General features: G+C 43.6%; 1 protein-coding gene across 8 annotated transcripts in view; it reads left to right on the top strand.

Annotated features, from left to right (window-relative positions):
* CCDC50 (coiled-coil domain containing 50) overlaps positions 1–26198 on the top strand; it is a 169122-nt gene that overhangs the window by 35606 nt on the left and 107318 nt on the right. For 7 of the 8 annotated variants that reach the window (XM_085899175.1, XM_085899176.1, XM_085899180.1 and 4 more), the window contains exon 2: positions 9807–9869. The exons of the other annotated variant lie outside the window; for it this stretch is intronic. In XM_085899175.1, coding sequence (XP_085755301.1) covers positions 9807–9869 — 63 coding nt within the window. The remainder of the gene's footprint in view (positions 1–9806; positions 9870–26198) is intronic. 8 annotated transcript variants of the gene reach the window in all.

The following is a 26198-nucleotide window of genomic DNA, read 5'->3' as shown; positions in this document are numbered from 1 at the left end:
GCTCCGCAGGCGGATCGACAAACGTGTCGAGCCGTGAGGCGAGTAAGGACGGAGGCTCCGCGGCCAGATGCAGGTTGAACCTGTTGATCACCTCCTCATAAGTCGATTGCCGACTCGACGTGCAGGCGGCCTCTCCCACTGCCAAAAAGGCAGACTCGACGTGCAGGCCGCCTCTCCCACTGCCAAAAAGGCAGACTCGACGTGCAGGCCGCCTCTCCCACTGCCAAAAAGGCAGACTCGACGTGCAGGCCGCCTCTCCCACTGCCAAAAAGGCAGACTCGACGTGCAGGCCGCCTCTCCCACTGCCAAAAAGGCAGACTCGACGTGCAGGCCGCCTCTCCCACTGCCAAAAAGGCAGACTCGACGTGCAGGCCGCCTCTTCCACTGCCAAAAAGGCAGACTCGACGTGCAGGCCGCCTCTTCCACTGCCAAAAAGGCAGACTCGACGTGCAGGCCGCCTCTTCCACTGCCAAAAAGGCAGACTCGACGTGCAGGCCGCCTCTTCCACTGCCAAAAAGGCAGACTCGACGTGCAGGCCGCCTCTTCCACTGCCAAAAAGGCAGACTTTACGTGCAGGCAGCCTTTCTTACTGTCAAAAATGGCAGAAATCTGCGCGCTCAGGTTCAGCTTCTCTTCCGGCAGATAAAACACTGTTCCTCCTTCGTTCGCTCCCTTCGAAACCCGAGCACGCCTCGAAAACCGACTGTTCGCTCAAACTGAAGCACTCCACGAGGTCTTCGTTCGCTGGTTGCGAGCCACTCGCTCCTCCCGCTTTACAAAGCCGACAAACTCCTCCCCTTAGCTCCACCTCCCTCTCCAGGCCACTCCCCCTCAGCCAACTGGGCGGGCCCTATCGTCCGGAGAGGGGAAGGAAGAAGAGGGAGCCCTCGGCATACCACCACTGTACGAACAATAAACATGCATCCTACACCTCCTGACACATGTAACGTCCATTTTACTGAACAACCAAACTGAACATGCATTTCATGGGGGATCTGAGCTAATCCTATATTTAGTAGCCTGCGAAGGGCCATTTCCGTAACAATATGTATGTATATATATGTATATATATGTATGTATATATATGTATATATATATATATGTATATATATGTATATATATGTATATATATATATATATATATATATATATATATATATATATATATATATATATATATATATATATATATATATATATATATATATATATATATATATATATATATATATATATATATATATATATATATATATATATATATATATATATATATATATATATATATATATATATATATATATATATATATATATATATATATATATATATATATATATATATATATATATATACCCAGGAAGGCTTTGCATTGTTAAATGCTCAGTCTTGTTACCTCCGCCACCGAAAGTGAATGAATTTGTTTTCACACTTTTCTGTTTGTTACTTATGAAATCTAAAGATTTCGTAAGTATATTGATGACTTCCGTCGTGTGTGTGTGTGTATGTGTGTGTGTGTTTGTTTGTAGGCACGATAACTCGAGAACGGAAGAAGCTACCAATGTCAAATTACATCACGTGATTCAGGAGGGTGATTGCTTGCGCTGATTATATTTTTGTCAAGGTCACAGTGAGGTCAAACATCCAAAACATTCGATTTTTGATGGTTTGGTACAGAATCATCGTAGAAACTTCTGGTTTGCGTCGCTACCTTCTCTCGAGACAGCTTTTATTAGTATAGACAAGGTCAGAGGTCAAGTTGAGTATTTCGTAAGTACCAGTCTATGACTGCTTATTACTTAGATTTTGTAAGTATATTGATGACTTCCGTCATCTGTGTGTTTGTTTGTAGGCACGATAACTCGAGAACGGAAGAAGCTACCAATGTCAAATTACACCACGTGATTCAGTAGGGTGCTGGCTAGTGCTGATTAAATTTTGGTCAAAATCGGTCAAAGGTCAAGGTCACAGTGAGGTCAAACATCCAAAACATTCGATTTTTGATGGTTTGGTACAGAATCATCGTAGAAACTTCTGGTTTGCGTCACTACCTTCTGTAGAGACAGCTTTTATTAGACAAGTTCAGAGGTCAAGTTGACGATTTCGTAAGTACCAGTCTATGACTGCTTGTTACTTAGATTTTGTAAGTATATTGATGACTTCGTCATCTGTTTGTGTGTTTGTTTGTAGGCACGATAACTCGAGAACGGAAGAAGCTAGCAATGTCAAATTACACCACGTGATTCAGTAATGTGCTGGCTAGTGCTGATTAAATTTTGGTCAAAATCGGTCAAAGGTCAAGGTCACAGTGAGGTCAAACATCCAAAACATTCAATTTTTGATGGTTTGGTACAGAATCATCGTAGAAACTTCTGGTTTGCGTCACTACCTTCTGTAGAGACAGCTTTTATTAGACAAGTTCAGAGGTCAAGTTGACTATTTCGTAAGTACCAGTCTATGACTGCTTGTTACTTAGATTTTGTAAGTATATTGATGACTTCCGTCATCTGTTTGTGTGTTTGTTTGTAGGCACGATAACTCGAGAACGGAAGAAGCTACCAATGTCAAATTACACCACGTGATTCAGGAAGGTGATGGATAGTGCTGATTCGATTTTGGTCAAAGGTCAAGGTCACAGTGAGGTAAAACATTCGATTTTTGATGGTTTGGTACAGAATCATCGTAGAAACTTCTGGTTTGCGTCGCTACCTTCTCGAGAGACAGCTTTTATTAGACGAGGTCAGAGGTCAAGTTGACGATTTCGTAAGTACCAGTCTATGACTGCTTGTTACTTACGAAACCTAAAGATTTCGTAAGTGTATTGGCTTCCGTCCTCTGTTTGTGTGTTTGTCACTTACGAAATCTAAAGATTTCGGAAGTATATTGATGACTTCCGTTTCTGTTTGTTTGTTTGTTTGTAGGCACGATAACTCGAGAAGGGAAGAAGCTACCAATGTCAAATTACACCATGTGATTCAGGCGGGTGATGGCTAGCGCTGATTATATTTTGGTCAAAATCGGTCAAAGGTCAAGGTCACAGTGAGGTCAAACATAATTCCGGAAATTCACGTGGAGAAATGGAGTATTTTTGCTTCGCTCGACGTTACGAGTTCGTTTTAACTTCGATTTTAATTTTGTCTTCGGTTTTTGCGATCGCTTAGGATGCTTAAAACTCGGTTGTCGAAATTCTGGTAAAAATCGGATGTTTTCGAGACATTTTAAGATTGTATAAAAAATATTTCACTCGACGCGTCACAGGTCGTCCCATGATGCAGTGCGTTCAAGCAGACGCGTCGTTGAGTTAAGTTAAGGTTTTGCGTGTGCGCGCTGACTGTGTTTTCTATAAAGATGGTGTTTAAAATCATTATCGCAATAAAGGTTATCGTCGCATGCCTGACTCGCTAAGCCGTCGGATTATGTAAAGATTGTTGGTGGATGGCCGAATATTACGGTTTTGTGACTTTGATAAAATAATATTAAATAAATGCGTGGAGAAATGGAGTATTTTTGCTTCGCTCGACGTTACAAGTTCGTTTTAACTCTCTTCGCAATTCTGTTTTCACTTTTGGCAATGGCCAAGTATGCTTAACACTCAGTTGTCGAAATTCTGGTAAAAATCGGATGTTTTATGAGATTTATGTCAGGTATCGTAGCTGAGGCTTAACTGAAGATTATGCCAATGACGGGGATTGTAACACATGGCATTATGTGCTCGTTTTAAAGTCAATTTCAATCCTGTCTTCACTTTTGGTAACGGTTAAGTATGCTTAATACTCGGTTGTCGAAATTCTGGTAAAAATCAGATGTTTTATGAGATTTCTGTCGGGTGTCGTATCTGAGGCTAAACTGAAGATTATGCTAATAAGGGAGATTGTAACACACGGCATTACACGCTCGTTTTAAAGTCAATTTCAATCCTGTCTTCAATTTTGGTAACGGTTAAGTATGCTTTACACTCGGTTGTCGAAATTCTGGTAAAAATCGGATGTTTTATGAGAGGTTTGGTACAGATTCATCGTATAAACTTCTGGTTTGCGTCGCTACCTTCTCCAGAGACAGCTTTTATTAGACAAGGTCAGAGGTCAAGTTGACGATTTCGTAAGTACCAGTCTATGACTTTGTTTGTTTGTGTACAGGATATCTCAAAAAGTTGGGGACTGATCTGGATGAAATTTTGTGGACAGGTTCAGTGTGTGACCAGGGCGAACTGATTCGGTTTTGGTGAATAGTCTGGTCAAAATACCACCTGACCCACAACAAATTACAACAAAAGGTTTTTCAGTGGTTTTCATTCCTACTGGATATACTGATCAACAGAAAGAAAGTCTACCAAAATCTGACATCCGAAATGGGTTAAAACAGTCATTTTCAAGGTGGCTGCCACTGGGCTTTGAAATAACGAAAACAGCTATAACTTCTTCAATAATTGTGATTAAAAACATAATTGTTGGTTCTGGTCCATGGTTTTAATGGATCAGCAATCCAGTGGTGTCAATAAAATTTAGATCTGATCAGTATTTTTTTTAAACATGAAATCCAAGATGGTGGCAAAATTCAAGAGTGCAAAAATCAATAAATTTTCCATCTGAACTAAAATCACTGAACACCTGGTGCCACTGAAACATTTATTTGTGAACATTACATAATGGCAGTTTAGGTTACAATTTCAGTCCTCATCACTGTCCTCTAGTTCCTCAGAGGCTTGATTTGGTGGCTTGTCACAAAACGTCACTTGGCATGATACACATGCAGACGTACACGGAAGCCCATTCTTTCTGCAGCTGCAACGGGGTGTGTCACAAGTTGTGGTGCAGTTGCAGTGTATCATCTTCAGAAGAGTGTCTGGTGCAGCATTTATGGCAGTCATTATAGGTACAAATCGAATGTCTTCAAGTCCCCAGTCCAGAGGATCGAGGTCATCCTCCATCCCCATCCAAACCATGACCTGGTAGTACACTCGGAGACAATGAAACTTGGTGGCAGATTGGGGGAAGACTTCCCGTTTGGGGAAGACGTTCAGGTGTAACGAAAGACTTAGCAGCAGCGACCTTCTTTGTGAACATCTTGTAATGCATGGCTGCCAGAGAACTTGTGCTCTCCCCACCAAATATAACGGCCATCGCTTGGCTGCCAAGTTTCTTTATTTCAGCGTGGCTGACGCCTTTCGAAGTGAATGTATCTGCACACAACTGGAGGCCTTGATCCTCTTCCACGAGTTTCTGAAAGACTTATTTTTTCCCAATGCCATACACACGAGATGTTGCATCACATCCTGTGAAGGCGTGCAGGAATAATAGTTGAGTGCACAACTTATTCCCAAGAAGATGCTTCATCCGATTGATGTCATATACTTTCAGATTGCTTCTTGACTGGTTGTCTGATCTGAAATATAGTGGTTTTCCATCTGGTATACAGTAATGGAGCAAAAGCATCAACAAATCTGTGTCCTCTCCGATTAGTGTGATGGAATGCAGAAATGTGCTGTTTACGGCTGTCTTGGCAATGTCCACATCAGCGTCCCCTTCTGCTGAAATAACTGTGCAGCCCACTTTCTTCAGCTGATCACCTATTAAGGTGATCAGCTGTTGCTTGTTACTGCCGACACGTAGGAATTCATCTCTCTTTCCGTCAAATTCAGTTTCTCCGGTGAAGTTCAGTCGGATAGCTGTTGGCTTGTCCCTGTCTCTGCTGAGTGTTATCCTTTATCGAAGGGCTTGCACCATAGCCATCAAAGACAACAGTTGCTGTCCCATAGTGTTTTGCTGTGAAGTCCGCAGATGCTCTGGCTATTTTGCCATATGCATCTCCCTTCTTCCACTTGAGTTTGTGCAGCAAGGACCCACCATCAAGAACATACCTTTCAGTCTTAAGGTGTGCTGAAGGTGTGGTGTCAGGTACTCCTTCACATGCCAGTGCCTTGGTGCAGTGGTCATTGATGGCTTGAGCGAGGTGAGGTTTGTTGGCCTTCCTCAAGATCTTGTTGTCCTCAAAGAGGGATGGAGGGTATGGACTGAGCTCAAAACTCGTCACGTCCTCAAGTGATAAATCACCTATCTGGGGTACCACCAGAAATCACTGGAATAGCACACTGGAGTCGATGGTTCTGTGAAGAGCAACCTGGAGAGCATTAGAATTTCCCAGGGTCTTTGTTTTCTTTGTCCTCTTGATGGAGAAGGAAAACACAGGTTGTCCAATTATTCTCTCGATGATTTTGTTCCCAACAGCTTCATATTCATGCACGTTGATGTCTTCGCTTGCCACGATACCATTTATGATATTTCTCAATGTAGGATCAGAGGAGAAAGGTGAAAATGCATTCAGCTTTGTGCTTATCTTCGAGAGGTCAAATGCATGTTTTTCAATTCTGGCACCAGTTGCTTCTTTATGCTGTTCGCTTGTTGTGTATTTGAGATCATTGAAGTCCTGCATGGCGACGTTGACCTCAGATGTTATGGGGGCTGACATTGTCCACAATGCGAGGTGTTCCTCTGTCGTCTTACTGCCATGAGTCAAGCCACCGGTGCTCTTTCGTGATCTCATGAGTGTTTGTTCGACGACTAGATCACATCTGAGGCCTGCCCAAAACTGGTTTGTTCGCCGGATCACATGGAAGCCATTTTGAAACTGCTCATACACATCTGGGTGTTTGCTCTCCAGTTCACTCATTTCTTGTACGTAGAGATAAGCGGATTTCTGGTAGTTTGTGTCCATCTGCTGCAAATATTGGCAAGGCATCAGCAACAGCTTGCAAGTGATCCTTCTAAGACCCAGTGTGATCTGCCTTGATCATTGCATGAGCAGTATGGAGCATTTTCTGATAACCCAGCCACAACTTACTCGTTTTGGATTGTCCAGCAAGTTCAGATTTCTTTTTTTCAAGTTCCTCAGTGATCTTCACAATTGCAGCGGATTCTTCAAGACTTTCAAGAGAGATGTCACCTGTTAGCAAGGACAAATACATTTTCTCAATCTCTTCTACTTGGAGCATGATCTCAGGATTTTCCTCCACTACAGATGCCACAATAATTCGATGTAGACACTTGCTCACCAGTAGATGGCCTCGGAATGCCCTCTGAACAGATTTTCCGGACATCATATGAACTACAGCATTTTCATCGTACACCAGTGCCAGGATGTTTTTGAGTCCTGTTCCCACCATCAACGTGCCTATTGCTCCAAGCAGATTCATGAACGTGTGAAATGTACCCAGCCTAAGCACGATCCCCTTCAAATGGCTATTCTCTGATGCAGCACTGATTATCTCGGCAGCTTTCCAGTACAGCGGTTGATCGAATGCTGCTCAATCAGAGCCAGGGACATTTCCCTGACATGTAATACATCACATATAATTACTGGTAAGAGAAGACTGAAAACCCTTTTGTTAGAATTTGATAAATGTTGGGTGATTGCCTAACAGAGGTTTGATTAATTATATAGAGACAATTTATTGATTTTACGCCCTTCATTTTTTGCCGCCATCTTGGATTTCAGGTTAAATACTGATCAGATCTAAATTTTATTGACACCAGTCGATTGCTGATCCATTAAAACCATGGACCAGAACCAACAAGTATGTTTTTATCACAATTATTGAAGAAGTTATAGCTGTTTTAGTTATTTCAAAGCCTGGTGGCGGCCATCTTGAAAATGACTGTTTTAACCCATTTCCGGATGTCAGATTTTGGTAGACTTTTTTTTTCTATTGATCAGTATATCCAGTAGGAATGAAAACCACTGAGACACCTTTTGTTGCAATTTGTTGTGGGTTTGGTGGTTGTTTGTCATAAATTGACCCGACTGGAATATCTGGATCCGGATCCGGTTACTAGAATTTTTAAAGTGATTCTTCACCATTGAGCGATTGGGCCAAAAATGATATGCAGCACGATATCTCAAAAAGTTATCAACAGATTTGGATGAAACTTGGAGGACAGGTTGGGAGAGTCGCAAGGACGAATTAATTAGATTTTGGTGAAGATCCGGATCTGGAGACGAGAATTATTTCATTTTAAAGTGATTCTTCACCATTCAGAGATCGGGCTAAAAACGATATCGAACTGTATAGCATATTTCAAAATTGTATTGGGCCCGATATGTTCTCATGGATCAGGTGTTAAGGCCCAGTCACACCTTGACGTTTTAGCCAGCAATGGCAACGTATCAAAATGTATGTAAAACGCTGGCTTATGCTGAACTTTTGATGTTTTTTTTTAAAGATTCAGACATATTCATAATGAGTTGGTCGTATGCACAACATATTAGTAACGGATACAGAACGTTTCGTTGTCTTATAGATAACTTATACCAACGAATGCTTAGCCTGTTGTCAGCATTCACAACCTATGCCCAACGATAGTTAAACTAATGCATAGCGCTGCACGTATCGCCGACTATCACGTAGCATAGGCTATTAAAAGGCTGCCGCACAATGATTCAAATCATAACCGCCGGAGAAATGGAAGTGTTAACATCGCAGTTACACCTTGGCGATCTTGCCAGCGTATGCCGACCTCTGAAAAATGCGTCTAAAACGCTGGCGCACGTCGAATACGTTATGGGTAAGTTTGGTATACGTGAATAGAACGCTAAAGTACGCTATCATACGTCGTAGTAATTGGAGTATGTCTTGTACTTTCAAACGTGTTAAACGTTTTACGACGAACTTGCCGTATGCCTCACACGTCCGCATGCGATGGGAATAAGTTGTACGCATGATATGCGATCATTGGCACACGTCACCAAAAGTTACTTGTACGTTACTCATAAGTTGAAATGCGTCAGTGTTCCAGACTCCCTGGTTTTTTTTTTTTCTTCTTCTTTGGTATGACGGTGATGTTGACACTTCGATTTCTAGTGTGGTTATAATATAATAAAAAGGCTGCCGCTCAACGATTTAAATCATAACCGCACTAGAAATCGAAGTGTCAACATGACCGTCATACCAAAGAAAAAAAAAATTAAAAAACCCCCAAAAAATCAGGGAGTCTGCAACACTGACGCTAATCATTACATTGACGTGTTTCGACTTGTGAGTACCTTACAAGTAACGTGTGTCAACGATCGCGTAACGTGCCTTCAACACGTTACTCATAGGTTAGAAATAAGTTTTGGGTACGCTAAACATTACCTCGACGTGTTTCAACTTATGATTAACTTGCAATTAACGTGTCAACATGTGTCAACGATCGCATAACGTGCCTCCAACCTATGGCCAGCGTAGCGGAACTTGTGAGTCATACGCTGGCATAAGTCTAACAAATTTCAAGCATGCTAAAATTTGAGGACAACCGCAAAGTACAACGATGAAAGCCAGCGTACTACGACGTATGGCAGTGTTTTTCAGCGTGCTCTCAATGTTTCCAAAACTTACCCATAACGTATTCGACGTGTGCCAGCGTTTTGGACAAATTTTTCAAAAAACGTCAAGGTGTGACTGGGCCTTTACGTGGCAGAGGTATGTGTTCCACTCAGTGCCCTTCTAGTTTATAATGCATTTAAGTGATTGTTGTATCATGGCATGATGTTACTGTTTTTTTTTTTTTCTTGTGTTGGTGTATGTGTGTAAATGTGCAGCACATCATTACTGTGATGGGGTAAATTGAGGAAAGCAAGTGAAGGGTTAGTGAAGTGAAACTTTGTGACTTATCAAGCTTGATGACCTGTTTGTACTGCAGTCTGATGACCTGTTGATTTGCAAAGATTCCTTCTATCTATCTATATATATATATATATATATATATATATATATATATATATATATATTATATATTATATATTATATATTATATTTTGTGGTTGTTTTCCAGTGCGAAAAGAGTTTGCTGTGCTGGAGGATGGTGTGCTGGCTCATTATCTGCAGGAGAAAGAAAGTAAGTTGTTGTTTTGTTTGTTTTTAAATTAAATTTATTTTAAGTATGATTAAGCAATTATTTCATTTTGTCCTTCTGTCTGTCCTATCTACAAACGTTAGTTTGATTGAGGAATTACTTGATTTGAATTGAATGCTGTATTTTAAAAACGAATCTGGAGTTTAGCCGTAATTTGGTTCTGAAATCGTCCTGATTGCACATGCGCAGAGATGAGTGAGATAAAAAAAAATTTTTTTATTCTTTGTCTGGTAGTCAGACAAAATTGAAAATCATTCCAAACGGGAAACTTGGTTTTTAAGGATGCCCCTGAAGGACACAAACAACAGGCATGAATAACGATTGTAACATGAAAAGTAAGGTGTAAAAGATGATGCATCAGCAATGGTAAACTTCAGAATTTTTTTTTTTTTACTATCTTTAAAATCTTTTTTATTTCAAATAAATTGCATTATGTACTTTAACATTTTAGAACACAAATCGTCTTTTTGGCACGTTCAAAGCCCTTCCATTTAGCAGTACTTGGACAAAATATTGCAGTATTTTACGTCATCTCGACCGATCAAATTTTCCACTCATAGACCCCATCCATGTCCTTGTTTCTCAAGACTGCGCGAGGTACGGTGTTCTACGAACTCTAGTTTTTGTCTTTAACACTTGGCCGTGCCCTCCAGGACAGATTGACCCGGCAGTTTTGTTTTCTTGCAACTTCAAAAAAAAATTTTTTTGTACGATCTTTCACACATATGCCAAATAAAGGGTTTTGCACATTGCTGTGTGTTTGTTTAATTACTTTTTTTCGGGATTGTTCGAAAAATGTCTTTAAAAATTTCGTATGAAAAAAAAACTTCACGTTAACGCATTTGTGGGTCAGATAGATCTGAGTATTCATTAACCTATATTTCGCTCTAACAAAACATTTTTACACATGACCTTTCATATATGTTTAGAACAAAGTGTAATGCATATTCCTATGTGTGTTTTGTTTTTTCTTTGTCTTTCAGGATCACGAGAAAATTTATTTTAAAAATGCAATACCCCGTCGAATGCTTTCATAGGTGAGATTGACCCAGCAGGGTTTTTGTTTCCCTACAATTTTGTTAATTTGACCCATGAATGCATTCGCGGGGGTATTGCATTTTTAAAATAAATCTTCTCATGACCCTGAAAGACAAAGCAAAAACAACACACACATAGGAATATGCATTACACTTTTTTCTAAACATATATGAAAGGTCATGTGTAAAAATGTTTTGTTAGAGCGAAATATAGGTTAATGAATACTCGGGTCTATCTAATCCACGAATGCATTAGCGTGGTTTTTATTTTTTTTTCCCCATATGAAATTTTTAATGACATTTTTCGAACAATCCCGAAAATAAAATTAAACACACAGGCATGTGTAAAACACTTTATTTGGCGTATGTGTGAAACATCATACCAATTTTTTTTTTATTAAAGAAGTTGCAAGAAAACAAAAATCATGGTGGGATAATACGATACACAAAATGCATCCAAAGAGGGGAGGAGGGAAAAATAAATAACAAAAAACATTAAATACTAAAAGATTACACCTCATTGCATAAAATAACAAAGATGATTATTTTGTTTTTTTCATTTTTGCAAAAATAACGGTCCTAACAAATCCAGGGTCAATCTGACCCACAAATGCATTAACATGAGTAGAGGATAAATGGGGCTTCTGAGGCATCCATGCAAATGAATGGGGAAAAGGGGGAAAACTCTCTGAATCAACCCCGGAAAACCACAAAACAGGAGACTGGATTCCCCGCCCTCCCGTACAAATGAATGGGGAAACCTTTCTGACTCGAGGCTCATCAGGTTAAAACAGGAGAATGATTTTCTCCCCCTCCCATACAAACTAATGTTAAATTGAGACTGATTTCCCTCCCATACAAGCTCATGTTAAATTGAGACTGTCTCAAGGCCCAAAAAAACCCAAAATAGGAGAATAACCCCCCCCCCCCCGACTCTGACTCTCGTCCCATCAGGTCAAAAGAGGAGGCTGATCTCTGTCCCATTGAGCACATGTTAAATTGAGACACTGATTTCCTTTTATATTTTCATTCCACTCACAGTGAAAGTGAATAGGGAAGTTTTTTTTTATTTATTTTTTTTTAATTTTTTTTTTTAAAGTGTTTTCAGTTAGTGCCGTGAAAATGAGGAAGTATTCTGTGAGAGACAAGGCCTCGTGGTTATATTTTCAATCAGAACACTAACAGGCTTTGAAACGCAAGTTTTATCAAAATCATTTAAACAATTTTCATTTTCGTGTTAAAATGAGTTAGACTGCTGGAGAACGTATCGCCCATGTCTTTCCCAAGCTACCTCGCCCGAACCGTCATTTCCCATCTGGTACACACCCTGGGAAAACCATTGTTGGGTAATCTCCCATTACGTCATGACTCACGGTTTATATTGTTGTGGTTTCCACCCGTTCGGCGTGCGGGCGACCGCTTTTAACGAATCGCAGCCTCTCGCGCCCACCGGACGGGCAATCCAGTCGTAGCTTTCCGGATCAACGCCGAAATCCAGCTACGGGTGTGTTTTTAAAGCACACCACAACCTTGTCAATACTCTACCCGCGCTACAGGGTCCGATCACCGAATGGTCGATTTACCTAATTATTCGCGCGGGCAGACTACCGAGAGATTATACCTCAACGGGACCTGCTTGGAAACGAGCTGCTTAAGCAGCTCGCTCCGTTTGAGATTTGCTGAACGGTGTATTATCGCGAGGCCCCGTTGGACCCGATTATCTTATCGGCTATTAACAGCCAGCTAATATTCCGTACGTAATTACAGCAGCTCAATGGAGGAAAGGGGACACAACGAGAAGGTGAATATTCAAACAAGGACATTTATTTGTCACAAGTATGCAGACAATGAAGCAATGCAGATATACAAGCACGTATGCAATGAATGGGGGTTGGGACAAGATACGAGCAAACAAAGACCTACAGCCGTATCTATTATCTACACAATCGCTTAACCACAACTCTACTTCGCGGACACGGCGCCACAACTTTCATACAAAGAAAACCCCAGGAAAGGAAAGGAAAGGGTAAGAACAGGGCCCGTAGGCCTTTAATGTCGCGGAGCTTTGAGACCGAAGGAGCCCCATGAGACTGTGCTGGTTACCTGCCACCCTCGTGGTGACTCGCTGAGCGACCCTCGATGTTCCGTCAACACGTTGGTTGGTGTAATGGTGACTCGGTTGGTCCGGGTCTTGCCGTGCGGCCTGGTCGATCCGGCCTATCCGACGACGCCTCAGAGGAACGAACGGGCCTTTGCTCTTTCAAGAGTTGATGCTCTTTTACGAGCCTGCCCGTTCCTCAGCGTTTGCTCCGTCGTCTGCGTTTTGCTGGTTGGCGCCTCCTGTCCGGCAGTCACCACCGTCCCACAGTTCAGCACGGTACTGCAGGCTTGGCTGCGCTCCAGGCTTCGCTGCACTCCAATGACCCCGACTGCACTCCACTGGACTCGAACCTTGGTGCTCTCCACCCCGACTCCACACAGACTGCAGGCAAAAAAACTCTCCACTTCGCTTGGCGTTCCAGCGCGCCTTTTTTCATGCCTTTTCAAAGGTTCCATGCCACCTTTGACCTCTCACCCCCTGCTGGCTCCGCCCCTTTTGGTGTTTTGATCCGATTTCGTCGCCAAACACGGAGAGAGCTGACGTTGCAGAGATCACCGGCCATGGAAAGCGGACGTGGCAGAAATCACCGGCCGTCACCCCAACGAGGCAGCCGTTGTGTTTGGCGGAAGTGCCGCTTGTTGGGATTCGCCGTGGCTGGCGAAAATATGGCGGCGCAATGGAGATGGAGATGAAGGTGAGGCGATGTTGTTCATTTGTTGAGATGGTGAGGAGATGTCGTGGTTGGTGCTGTGGTGGGGATGGCGTGGTTGTTGAGATGCGGTTGTGGTTGGTGAAGTAGTGGTTATTCCAAAATACAGATAGCAAAAGAATAATCGCTGACTCAAAGATCACAGCCCGGTGATCCTCCCCTTTTTACAGACTCGTCCCGAGTCGTCAAATTTTTGTGTGCCTCATGTGTTAGTTTCCCCTAGTACGATTTACCTTCGGATCCCTGAGTACGACATTTGGTGTAGTCGTGTCCCAAAAGTAAATAACCTATGGGCTGAGTAACTAACTAAACAAACTCACTCATGCAGACGACTTAACTATAATTGCCGGCGCTACGACAAACATGCAGGGGGAGCAACTCGTGTACGATTTACCCTTAACTTAACCTTAACCTTGTACCTTTACACAAAACCATGGCCCAGGACTGATGGACTCTGGGGAAAAGGTCACAAAGCAATGTCAACGGTTTTTCAGGTGGGTGAGTGCTCAGCAGCTTGAAGGCAAGACGTCTTCGGGGCCGTGTTCAAAACGGCCCCCTTCTGGTACGATCTTCCTTCTTTTTGCTTGTTTCTTCAGCTGCTGAAGGCAACTCACCACAACCCGGTGGCTATGTGCCATCCCACAGGCCATTTTTGAAGCAGGGAGCCAGGCTGCCCAAATGCAGTCTCTGGCACATGAAACAAATGCAGTTATGAACAGGGAATGTGGCCGGCTGCCCAATGCAGCCCGAGGCCTCCCCCTTGAAATGAGCGCAGTGAACACAAAACGGTGCAGGGGCTGCACCAATGCAGTCCCCGTGTGCGGCTGCCTGCAGGGCAGTCCCTGCAGAACACTGGATGGGCACTGACGCAAGCGCACAAAAAAATGAATGGTGCACGGGCTGCATCAATGCAGTCTCCATGTGCAGATGGATGGATGGATGCAAAACACGGTGCACGGGCTGCTCAATACAGTCTCCATGTGCGGCTGCCTACAGGGCAGTCCCTGCAGAACAGTGGATGGTACTGGCGCACATGCGAATGGATGGAATGGGGAAAATGCAAATAAGGGCTAGCAGGCATGGGGTTAAGGCATGGCAAAGCAAGGCCGGAACAGGCCGCTGTAGCACAAACAGGCCGGCATACGCTGCTGGCCGGCCTCTGGCCTCGTTCTGGAGGTTCGTGGAGGGAGTCCGGTGGTGCCGGCCGGTCTGAAGGCGGGCTCGGACCTACCCTACTGTCTCCCTCCTAACCTATCGCCTTTGCCTGTCTCTGTCCATACCCACTCCCTTAATTTGCAAAAATCAAATTTAGGCCCATCTTATTTTTTTATTATTAGGGTACCCTGTCACTCTGACAGGGAACCCTATTGTTTTTCTTGTTTATTTTTTCCTTATTTTAAATTTTTTTATTATTTATATTTTTCCGCTGGCAATTTTGCGGGTTCTTTCGCTTTAAAAAATCATTTTCTCAGGAACGGTAAGTCCGATAAACACAATTTTCACCATAGGATGTATCTTTTTTGATAGCAAACTTAAGTGGTAATTAATTGTGACGTCATAGGTCACATGGTACGGGCGCCATCTTGAAAAAACCGAAAAACTTTGCACCTCTATCTCAAACTTTCTCGGGTAAAAATGTTTTCGCTTCATAAATTTGAATAAGCTCCTCATGGGGAACAGGGGTGATTTTTCGTGAGGTCATCGGTCAAGAGGTGTGCGGTCAAAATTCGTTAGGTACAACGCTGCATAGGAAAAATCTGAAACTTCTTGAGCCTCATCTGCACAATAATTCACTGTTGAAAAAATATATTATGACGTCATAGGTCACTTGGTTCGGCAGCCATCTTGTTTTGGGAATTAAAAAAAAAATCTTCTCCAGATGGCTAAACAGATTGAGGTGAAACTTTACACACATTCCCCATGAGGTCCTTTATAAAGTTTGTTAATTTCTTATTGATCGGTCATACAGTTTGGCGGCCATCTTCAATTTACCCTAAACCTTCAAACATCTTCTCCAGAACGGCTTGTCAGATCAAGGGGAAACTTCACAAACGTATTGCCCACGAGTAGGGAATATACGTTTGTTAATTTCAAATTGATAGGTCACATGGTTTGGCAGCCATGTTGGATTCAAGAGCAATATTAAATATTTTTTTTCTCTGGAACCACTTATCCTATCGACGCAAAACTTTGCGACTATCATTTAAGTCTCACGTCGTATCAAAAGCGGAGGTCTGGGTACCCGGTCATCACTGCCAGCAGTTTTAAAGTGGCAGTTCTAGTTTTATTTTATTTCCTTCTATAATTTTGTCTCCCTAACCCCCTTTATAGTCTCTGTTCGGGTAACCTATCATGTCATCTAGCCTACTCCCAACCCCTATGTTCCCTTCCTGGAGGGAAATAAGGGACAGCTCGTGTCCTGTCTTGAGGCCCAATCAAGCCTCAGAATGGCCTCCTCAGACCTCAGCGATCTACTTACCACGGTGAGTCCAGCGGCCCACAACGAGAGCGAAGGGATGGATGGTGTGGAGGGGTACACTTCCCGATCTACCCTAACATTTATTAACTTTTAAACTACCCCTGTGCTTTCCAAAAGCTCCTGTCGCTTAATCTATTGGTTCTACCAACCAAGAGTCCCGTCGCCTGTGTTGGTGCCCTCACAAATTTGGGCCATGCCCTCCAATTTTCCTCCATGACCTCGCACGGTTTCGTGGCTGGGACGCGTGGCTTGCTTGGGAGGAACTACCCTCTGCTGATTCTCCAACTATGGCACCCGGGCCCTGCGACTGTCTCCGAGCCTACTAGCTCCTTAAAAATTGGGGTGTGCCCTCCCTGGCTACTTCCCCTCGACGCTCACTTGGCAGGCTGGTGCTACGGGCCCTTTTCCCCAGGTGCCCGTGCCCACGACACTGCCCACATGGCTCTTGGCGCCACTGGCCCCGCATCATGGGGGCCCACACGTGCCTAATACGCTATCCCGGCCCCTCTTGGACCCTTGGCCTACCACGGCCGACTAGCCCAGTGCCCGGGGTACCCACTAAGCGATACTCACCGTTTGCAGCCACGCTCCGAGGCGGTCAACAGGACTCGTGCACCCCTCCAAACGGGTTTTGAGCCTACATTCTCACCAACAGCAAAACGACCTCCATTTTGTCAATTTGACTAACGCACTGACTCTATTTACTCTGTCCCTGGGTTCCCTTGGGCGGGAATCACTCCTCCCCCCAATCACTCATTGCACCATGCATACCACATTCGCTCCATGCACTCAGGCCCGCTGGCCCTCACTCACTCAACATGTTTCCTTTCATTTTAATTCCATTGCTGAACTCTGCCATTCTTCTCACTAAATCCCTCAACTAACTCGTGCTCCCACGTCATCCCTTAAAATATAGCACATCCTTTTAAATATACGTTGCTAAGCTACGTCCCCTCTTCACACTCGGTCTGTCCGTGTCTCCAAAAATCCCATACTCCATCCCAAATCTAAACTAAAATCCCACTAACTAATCCATTCCACGGGCCCCATGAGGACTTGTCCCTGCCCCATGAAGCTGGTCTATCACTAACCCTTCCCCCTAACTAATTCCTTCCTGTGCTCCAGGCAAGGGGGTCTTCCACCCTCTGCCGAGGAATCCTGTTCATCTGAAGTGGCGAGGCTTGCTCTTCTCTTTTTTTTTTTTCTTTTCCCTGCGCACCAGTGCGGCAACTCGCAACCTGCACTCTTTCCCCATGACGTCATGGCAGCTGTTCGCGCTTCGCGCACCTCGTCCCTTCTCGGACGGTGACATCCGGCAGGGATTCCCCTCCTGCAGGATTCCAACCATGCAGCCACGACCTCACCTTGCGCATCCCAAGCAAGCCTTGCGTTTCGAGGGGTTCCCCACGAGCACATGTGCTCTGCTCCACATACACGCTCGCCTGGAGAACCCATCTGGTCCAAATTCATCTCTCCAGCCGAGCTTCTGCCCGTCCGTGGGATCGGCTTGCATCCACCGTGGGCGTTTCTGGACCGGATTTCATTCGCGCAGGCGTGCACCTGGCGGCTTCGTGCGAAGCACAGCACGGACTCCGCGCGCGCTGCCGTGCGAATCCGACACGGTCTTCGAAACGGCTACGGCTGCTACTCGGCCTTCATCCCTCGTTTGGTGCTGTCTTTGTCGCCATTCAATACACACACTTCCATGTGCCATGACGCTTACACACCTTGACATGACACACACTCGGACATGTGGTTGCATGTTCCCGCATACCGACCGTCATGTCCCTTTCACACCGCGACCTCACACATGCGGTTTCTCTCACGCATGCGGTTTCCCCCACACACACGGTTTTTCTTACACATCGCCTTTCACCCACGCTATGCGCACGTTTCAGCACACATTTCGCCACACTCGTAAACACACACACCGGGACAACCACGCTGGGAATTCGCGCTACCACAAGGGGTCCTGGGGCCTCCATACCCCCAAAGCTCCGCGTGTACCCGTCTACAACACTCGCCCCCTCTACCTCGTTCGGAGCGACCGGACCCACCTGGTTGTGATCCGCTTCAAGGTGGCACATTCCCTCCCCTCTTTCCTGAAGAAGGCTATCCTGCTGCTTGCACCGGGTCACGGGACATTCCGCCAGCTCACCCTCATTGTCCCTCGCTAACTCCATGTGTGTGTGTGTTCGTCTTTCATTTCTTTTAATTCACCCTCTATCTCCCGTGTCTCTGTTTTTATTTCTTTTAATTCCTACGTCTCCCTTTGTGTCTCTGTTAATTCCGTCACCTCGTTCATTACCTCCGTTTCTTTCTGGCTCCATTTTCCTTCCCATTTGAGTCGTTCTTCCTCTCTGAGCCCCTTTAGTTGTTCATTATCTTTCCGGAGCTTTTCCATCTCTGTGGACTCCAACTTTGCTCTCTTGTTGAGTTGGTTAATTTCAAACTCGTATTGTTTTTTTTTTCTACCCCACCGTCTCTCATGTTCTTCATTCTCCAACCTCATCGTTTCTTTCAATTGGCCGATCTCCTTTTCCAGTTTCATTCGTCGTTCTTTCACGATCTCCGTGTACTTCAACCTTGCTCTCTCCTTTAGTCATTCTTGTCCCTCTTTTTGTTTCCTCTTCCACCGTCTCTCATGCTCTTCATTCTCCAATCTCATAGTTTCCTTGAATTGGCCGATCTCCTTTTCCTGTTTCATTCATCATTCTTTCACTATCTCCGCATACTTCAACCTTGCTTTCTCCTTCAGTTGTTCTTGTCTTTCTTTTTGTTTAATTCCTTGTTCTTTTTGTTTCATAGCCAAATGTCTCTCTTGTTCTTCCTTCTCCTATCTCGTTTCCTTCATTAATCTTTCTTGCATCTCATTCTTTAATCTGGCCTTGGCTTCTAACTGTTTGATCTGCACAGTGTGGTTCCTTAACATTTCATTCTCTGTTCTCTTTCTTTCCTCTCCCAACATCCTCAGCTCGTTTTGTAATCCCGTCTCTTTGTTTTGGTGTTTCCATAACTCAGAAGCTTTTTTTTCTAATTCCTTTCTCATCTCCGCACACTCCAACCTTGCTTTGGCTTCTAACTGTTCGATCTGCACAGTGTGGTTCCTTAACATTTCATTCTCCGTTCTCTTTCTTTCCTCCCTTAACATCCTCAGTTCGTTTTGTAATTCCCTCTCTCTGTTTTGGTGTTTCAGTAACTGAGAAACTTTTTTTTCTAATTCCTTTCTCATCTCCACACCTTTCACATTCTTCCTTCCTCATTTCATCCATTCTCTTGCTCATCTCCTCTGGTTGGTCAATTTCCAATTTGTGTTCTTTTTGTTTCTTAGTCCACTGTCTCTCTTGTTCCTCATTCTCCAATCTCGTTGTTTCTTTCATTACTCTTTGTAGTTCTTTGAACTGTCTTGACTTTTCCAACAATTCTTCCTTCCTTTGCTCCAGAGATTTCTCACCTCTTTCTATCTCCTGTTCCAGGCTCTCCCTTATCTGATTGCCTGATCTTACCTCTTCCTTCAGTAGTTCCAATTCCAAAGTGTGTTTCCGTTTTTCCTCCTCCAGCTTTGTTTTTCATTCTTCTTCCAAGTTCTCTCTATCCCGGGAGTTACTAAGTTGCTCTTCCTCTATTCTTTCGTTCAGTTTGCTCTTCTCATGTTCCAACTCATGGGTACTCCACTCTACTTTCCTCATTTCTCCCTGTAGTTCTTCGAACTGTCTTGACTTTTCCAACAATTCTTCCTTCCTTTGCTCCAGAGATTTATCTCCTCTTTTTATCTCCTGTTCCAGGCTCTCCCTTATCTTATTGCCTGTTCTTACCTCTTCCTTCAGTAGTTCCAATTCCCGATCGTGTTCACATTTTTCCTTTTCTAGCTTTTTTTTCCATTCTTCCTATCCCGAGAATTACTTATTTCCTTCTCCTCTATTCTTTTATTCCGTTCGCTCTTCTCCTGTTCCAACACAATGGTAAGCCACTCTACGTTATTCTTTTCTTCACATAGCTTTTTTCCCCATTCTTCCTCCAAGTTCTTCCTATCCCGAGAATTACTAATTTGCTCCTCCTCTTTTCTTTTATTCAGTTTGCTCGCCTTTTGTAACAAAAACCCACGCAACCAATCTACTTGCGTCGTTTCTCCATGTAGTTCCTTGACTGTGCTGGCTAAGTCCTCTTCCAGCTCCCGAATTCGTTCCTCTGCATCGGCCAATTCAATTTGCAATTCCTCTATGCAGTTATCACCACACCTCCACTGCTCCAAGGCATCCGATAATTGTGTCTGAAGTTCGCCAATGTACGCGTCGTCGCCCTGCCTCGCCTGCCATGCCCACGTGGTTTGAACCGGTGGGCGGGAGCGCTTCCCCCGCCGTGCCGTGCGGCTCGTTGCGCTATTTATAGCAACCCGCTCACGCCTCTTGCGGAGCTGAGGTGTGGCCACGCTGCCATCTTGCGACTGAGTTTGTTTGAAGGAAAAGTTCCTGCACAGGCCCCTCCCACTGACTACAATTAGTGGTGGGGTTTTAATAAAAAGGAGAACCAGATACATTGCATTACCGCATTTCCCAATCTTCTGGTACGGGTTCAAACCGCATAGCGATGGCGTACTGGACCATGGATTCTACCATTTCCAAATCTATATTTAATCCACCCTGCGCCTGCTCGCCTTGAACTGCCATTTTGCGCATCAGAAATAAAAAATTTCCACGCTCGGAATTTGATGGAACCGGAGGGTCGCCTCGCACACCCTTGATCCGGTACCGTTAATTTGGTTTGGAGGAGGGAGGGGTTTGAATCCCACTGCTGACACGAGTGTTGTGGTTTCCACCTGTTCGGCGTGCGGGCGACCGCTTTTAACTAATCGCGGCCGCACGCGCCCACGGACGGGCAATCCAGTCATAGCTTTCCGGATCAACGTCAAAATCCAGCTACGGGTGTGTTTTTAAAGTACACCACAACTTTGTCAATACTCTACCAATACAATACTAATGTCGCGGAACTTTGAGACCGAAGGAGCCCCATGAGACTGTGCTGGTTACCTGCCACCCTCGTGGTGACTCGCTGAGCGACCCTCGATGTTCCGTCAACATGGTGGTTGATGTAATGGCGACTCGGTTGGTCCAGGCCTTGCCGTACAGCCTGGTCGATCGGGCCGATCCAACGACGCCTCAGAGGAACGAACGGGCCTTTGCTCTTTCAAGAGTTGATGCTCTTTTACAAGCCCGCCCGTTCCTCAGCATTTGCTCCGTCGGATGCGTTTCACTGGCTGGAGACCCCTCTCCAGCCGTCACCACCGACCCATAGTTCGGCACGGTACTGCAGGCTTGGCTGCGCTCCAGGCTTCGCTGCGCTCCGACAACCCCGACTGCCCTCCACTGGACTCGAACCATGGCGCACTCCAGCTCGATTCCAGACAGACTGCAGGCAAAAAAAACTCTTCACTTCGCTTGGCTTCCAGTGCGCCTTTTTATGGGGTCCGGGCAAGTGAGTTTAATCTGCCACCTTCGACCTCTCACCCCCCGCTGGCTCTGCCACTTTCGGTGTTTTGATCCGATTTCGTCGCCAAACGCGGAGAGAGTGGACGTTGCAGAGATCACCGGCCATGGAAAGCGGATGTGGCAGAAATCACCGGCCGTCGCCCCAATGAGGCAGCCGTAGTGTTTGGCGGAAGTGCCGCTCGTTGGGATTCGCCGTGGCTGGCGAAAATATGGCGGCGCAATGGAGATGAAGGTGAGGCGATGTTCGTTTGTGGAGATTTTGTTGAGGAGATGTCATGGTTGGCGCTGTGGTGGGGATGGCGTGGTTGTTGAGATGCGGTTGTGGTTGTTGAAGTTGTGGTTGTTCCAAAATAAAGAGCAGCAAAAGAATAATGGCCGACTCAAAGATCACAGCCCGGTTACACGAATAATTGCCCTTTCGACATCGGTGGGGAAATCTAATCTGAACACACACTTATCGACATAACTGATCTCTGGGAAACCTGAATGGTGTTCTGTGAATTTCCGCAACCATAACAATATAAACTAGAACTGCCACTTTATAACTGGCAGTGATGACCGGGTACCCAGTCCGTCCGCCTTTGATACAACATGGGACTTTCTGCAGATGACAGTCGCAAAGTTTCGCTTTGATAGGATAAGTGGTGCCAGAGAAAACATTATTTAAGAGTGAAACAAACACAAGCCTGCTTTGAGGCGGCGCGGAACAGACGAGTTCCGAACCGGGCAGCACAAAGCGTTCAATTTCCTTATTACTGGCACCCAGATTTAAATATTTAAATAATTCTGGCTGCCAAACCGTGTGACCGATCAGGTTGAAATTTTAAACTTTTGTTTGACATGTCGCCTAAATTATAAATCTGAAGTTTCGCATATATAGATGCAGCGGTTCCAGAGTAAACATCAATTAATATTTATCCTTCAATCCAAGATGGCGGCCAAACCATGTGACTTATGATGTCGTAATTTTTATCACGTTTGCAGACACGACGGCAGATGATAATTGCAAATTTTTGCTTCGACAGGTTAGGCAGTTCCAGAGAAAACGTTATTTAATATTATTCTTAAATCCAACATGGCTGCCAAACCCTGGGCCCGATCCCGTTGAAATTTCAAACCTTAATTCCACATGACTGTTCCATTACATCGCTGATGATTCACATTTATTGATACAGTAGTTCCAGAGTAAACATTAATTAATATTTTTCCTTCAATCCACTATGGCAGCCAAACGTTGTGTCGCACCTCAAAAACGGGTGAGAACTTTTTATTCGTCATGGAGAGGCGGTCATAGTGGTGGAGTTTCGCCTGGATCTGTTCAGCCGTTTCAGAGAAAAAGACGTTTAAAGGTATTATTTTTCAATCCAAGATGGCTGATGAACCATGTGACCTATGACATCACAAATTTAGATTCTGCTTCCAACTCGGTATTGGAACACGTTTGTGAAGTTTCGTGTTGATCTGTAAAGGTGCGTTTTTCTATCCAAGATGGCCGCCAAACCATGTGACCTGTGTCATAATTTTTACCACACGTGCACACATGATGGTAGATGATAATTGCAAATTTTCGATTCGTTAGGTTAAGCGGTTCCAGAGAAAACATTATTTAATATTTTTCTTAAATCCAACATGGCGGCCAAACCATGTGACTTATCAATTCGAAATTAACAAACTTATATCGCCTTCCTATCCCGAATATAGTTCTGAAATCACCCCTTCATCGGACCAGCGGTTCTGGGAAAGATGTTTGAAGGTTTTAGGGTTTTTTTCAAGATGGCCGCCAAACCATGTGACCGATCAAGAAGAAATTAACAAACTTGAGAAAGGACCTCATGGGGAATATATGTGTGAAGTTTCGTCTTTATCTGTCTTGCCCTTCTGGAGAAGAAGATTTTAAAAATTTATTCATTTTCAATCCAAGATGGCTGCCGAACCATGTGACCTATGACATCATAAATTTAAATTCTGCTTTGCTTCCTCGACCCAAACAAGTGTGTGAAATTTTGTGTAAATCGGATAAGGTCTATTTTTCTATCCAAGATGGCCACCAAACCATGGGACTTCTGAGGTAAAATATTTTTGCCGTGTCTGCAGACTTGATGTGAGAAGGCAGTTGCAAATTTTCGCTTCGATGGCTTAAAGAATTCCAGAGAAAACATTATTTAATATTTTTATTAAATCCAACATGGCAGCCAAACCATGTGACCAATCAATTCGAAATTAAGAAACTTGTATCGCATACATGTCCCGAATATAGTTGTGAAATCTCGCCTTCATCGGACCAGCGCTTCTGGAGAAGATGTTTGAAGGTTTTCGGGTTTTTTCAAGATGGCCGCCAAACCATGTGACCAATCAAGAAGAAATTAACAAACTTGAAAAGGGATCTCACGGGGAATGTACCTGTAAAGTTTCGCCTCAATCTGTACAGCCGTTCTGGAGAAGATTTTTTTTTTCAAAACAAGATGGCTACCGAATTAAGTCACCGATGACGTCAAAAAAACAAAATTCGACAGGAATTTATGAGTAGATGACTCGCAAGAAATTTCAAATTTTTCCCGTATGGCGTTCTACTTGACGAATTTTCACCGGTATATCGCTTCACCTATGACGTCACGAAAAATCACACGTATTCCCCATAGGGATCTTGGTAAAATGTATCAAGCAAATTTTTTTTCCATTGCACGGTTTCAGAGATACAGAGGTCCAAAGTTTATTGCTTTTTTCAAGATGGCACCCGCACCACGTGACCAATGACGTCATAATTATAACGCGATTGTGCTATCAAAAAAGATATAGTATAGTTAAAATTTTGTGTCGATCAGCCTTAGTCTCCCAGAGAAAATGATTTACAAAGTGAAAAAGTCCCCAAATCGCGGCGGAAAAAGAATAAATTAAAACTGGTAAACCAGTATTCCCGGGCTTCAACCCGTGCATCCGACGTCAAAGGACTTTAATTTGCACTGAGTCTGCATTGGGGTCTCGCTACGGTGTCCCTCATGTTATATCAATGAAGGATTGTAAAGCCGATAGCAATACATGATAAAGAAACTTCACATTGGACAAATCGAGGCTGGACAAAGTTTCAAGTCCCGAAAAAAGTCCAATAACTACACATTTGCATATTAATGTAAATGGCGAACTTGTAGGATATTAAACGGTCTTCCAGAATGTGCAGTCACTACAGCTCTATCTTCTTTCGGTTTCATTTTACGACATGTCGAAAATGAGTGATTTTAAACTTTGGGGGGCTCTGGGGCCTCACTGGGGTCAAATACAGACATAGTATACACATATTTGGAGTCCCCTATTTATGAACTATCTAAATCTGTCATTAAAATTTTTCAACTCATTTGCATATTTGGCATATTTAATGAGGCGAATCGGCATCATTTTAATCATATAAATTATGTAACGAGTTCGACCAAATTAACAACTTGACATTCCCATCGAACGTCAGAAATGTGTGCAAAAGATTGAGGCTGTCGGGTTATCCTTTCTGGAGAAGAAAATGTTTTTAGGTTTTGGAGAAAATCCAATATGGCCACCATACCACGTGACCAAAGTCATCAAAATTTTCAAAGTATAAACTTCAGGTGGAGAGTTATTAAATGGATAAGTTTCATTGAATTTCATCCAACCATTGTTTTCATTTAACGACATTTCAAAAATGGGTGATTTTAAACTTTGGGGGTTCTGGGGCTTCACTGGGGTAAAATACAGACATAATGTAAACATATTTGGAGTCCCCTCTTTAAGGCCTATCTAAATCTGTCATTCGATTTTTTTTTTTCAACTCTCATTTGCTTATTTTGCATATTTAATGAGCCGAATCGGAATAATTTTAATCATATAAATTTAGTGACGATTTTGACCAAATTAACAACTTAATATTCACATGGAACATCGCAAATGTGTGCAAAAGATTGAGGCTGTTGGGTTATGCGTTCTGGAGAAGATGTTTTTAGGTTTTGGAGAAAATCCAATATGGCTGCCATACCACGTGACCTACGTCATCAAAATTTTCAAAGTATAGACTTCAGGTGGAGAGTTATTACGTGTTTCAGTTTCATTTAATTTCATCCAAGTGTTGTTTTCATTTTATGACATTTCAAAAATGGGTGATTTTCAACTTTGGGGGGGGGGTGCTGGGGGCTCACCGGGGTCAAATACAGACATAGTATAAATATATTGGGAGTCCCCTGTTTATGTGCTATCTAAATTTGTCATTAAATTTTTTTCAACTCTCATTTGCATATTTTGCATATTTAATGAGGCGAATCGGCATTATTTTAAATCAAATGAATTATGTAACGATTTCGACTAAACTAACAACTTAACATTCCCATGGAATAATGCAAATGTGTGCAAAAGTTTGAGGCTGTCGTGTTATCCGTTCTGGAGAAGAAGATGTTTTTAGGTTTTGGATAAAATCCAATATGGCCGCCATACCACGTGACCTACGTCATCAAATGTTTCATAATATAAACTTCAGGTGGAGA

Source organism: Eptatretus burgeri, chromosome 10 (assembly GCF_056783735.1).
Source record: "Eptatretus burgeri isolate ZD-2024b chromosome 10, Ebu_testis_v1, whole genome shotgun sequence".
Classification (NCBI taxonomy): domain Eukaryota; kingdom Metazoa; phylum Chordata; class Myxini; order Myxiniformes; family Myxinidae; genus Eptatretus; species Eptatretus burgeri.
The sequence above is the reverse complement of the archived record's forward strand: the minus strand, read 5'-3'. Positions and strand labels throughout refer to the sequence as shown.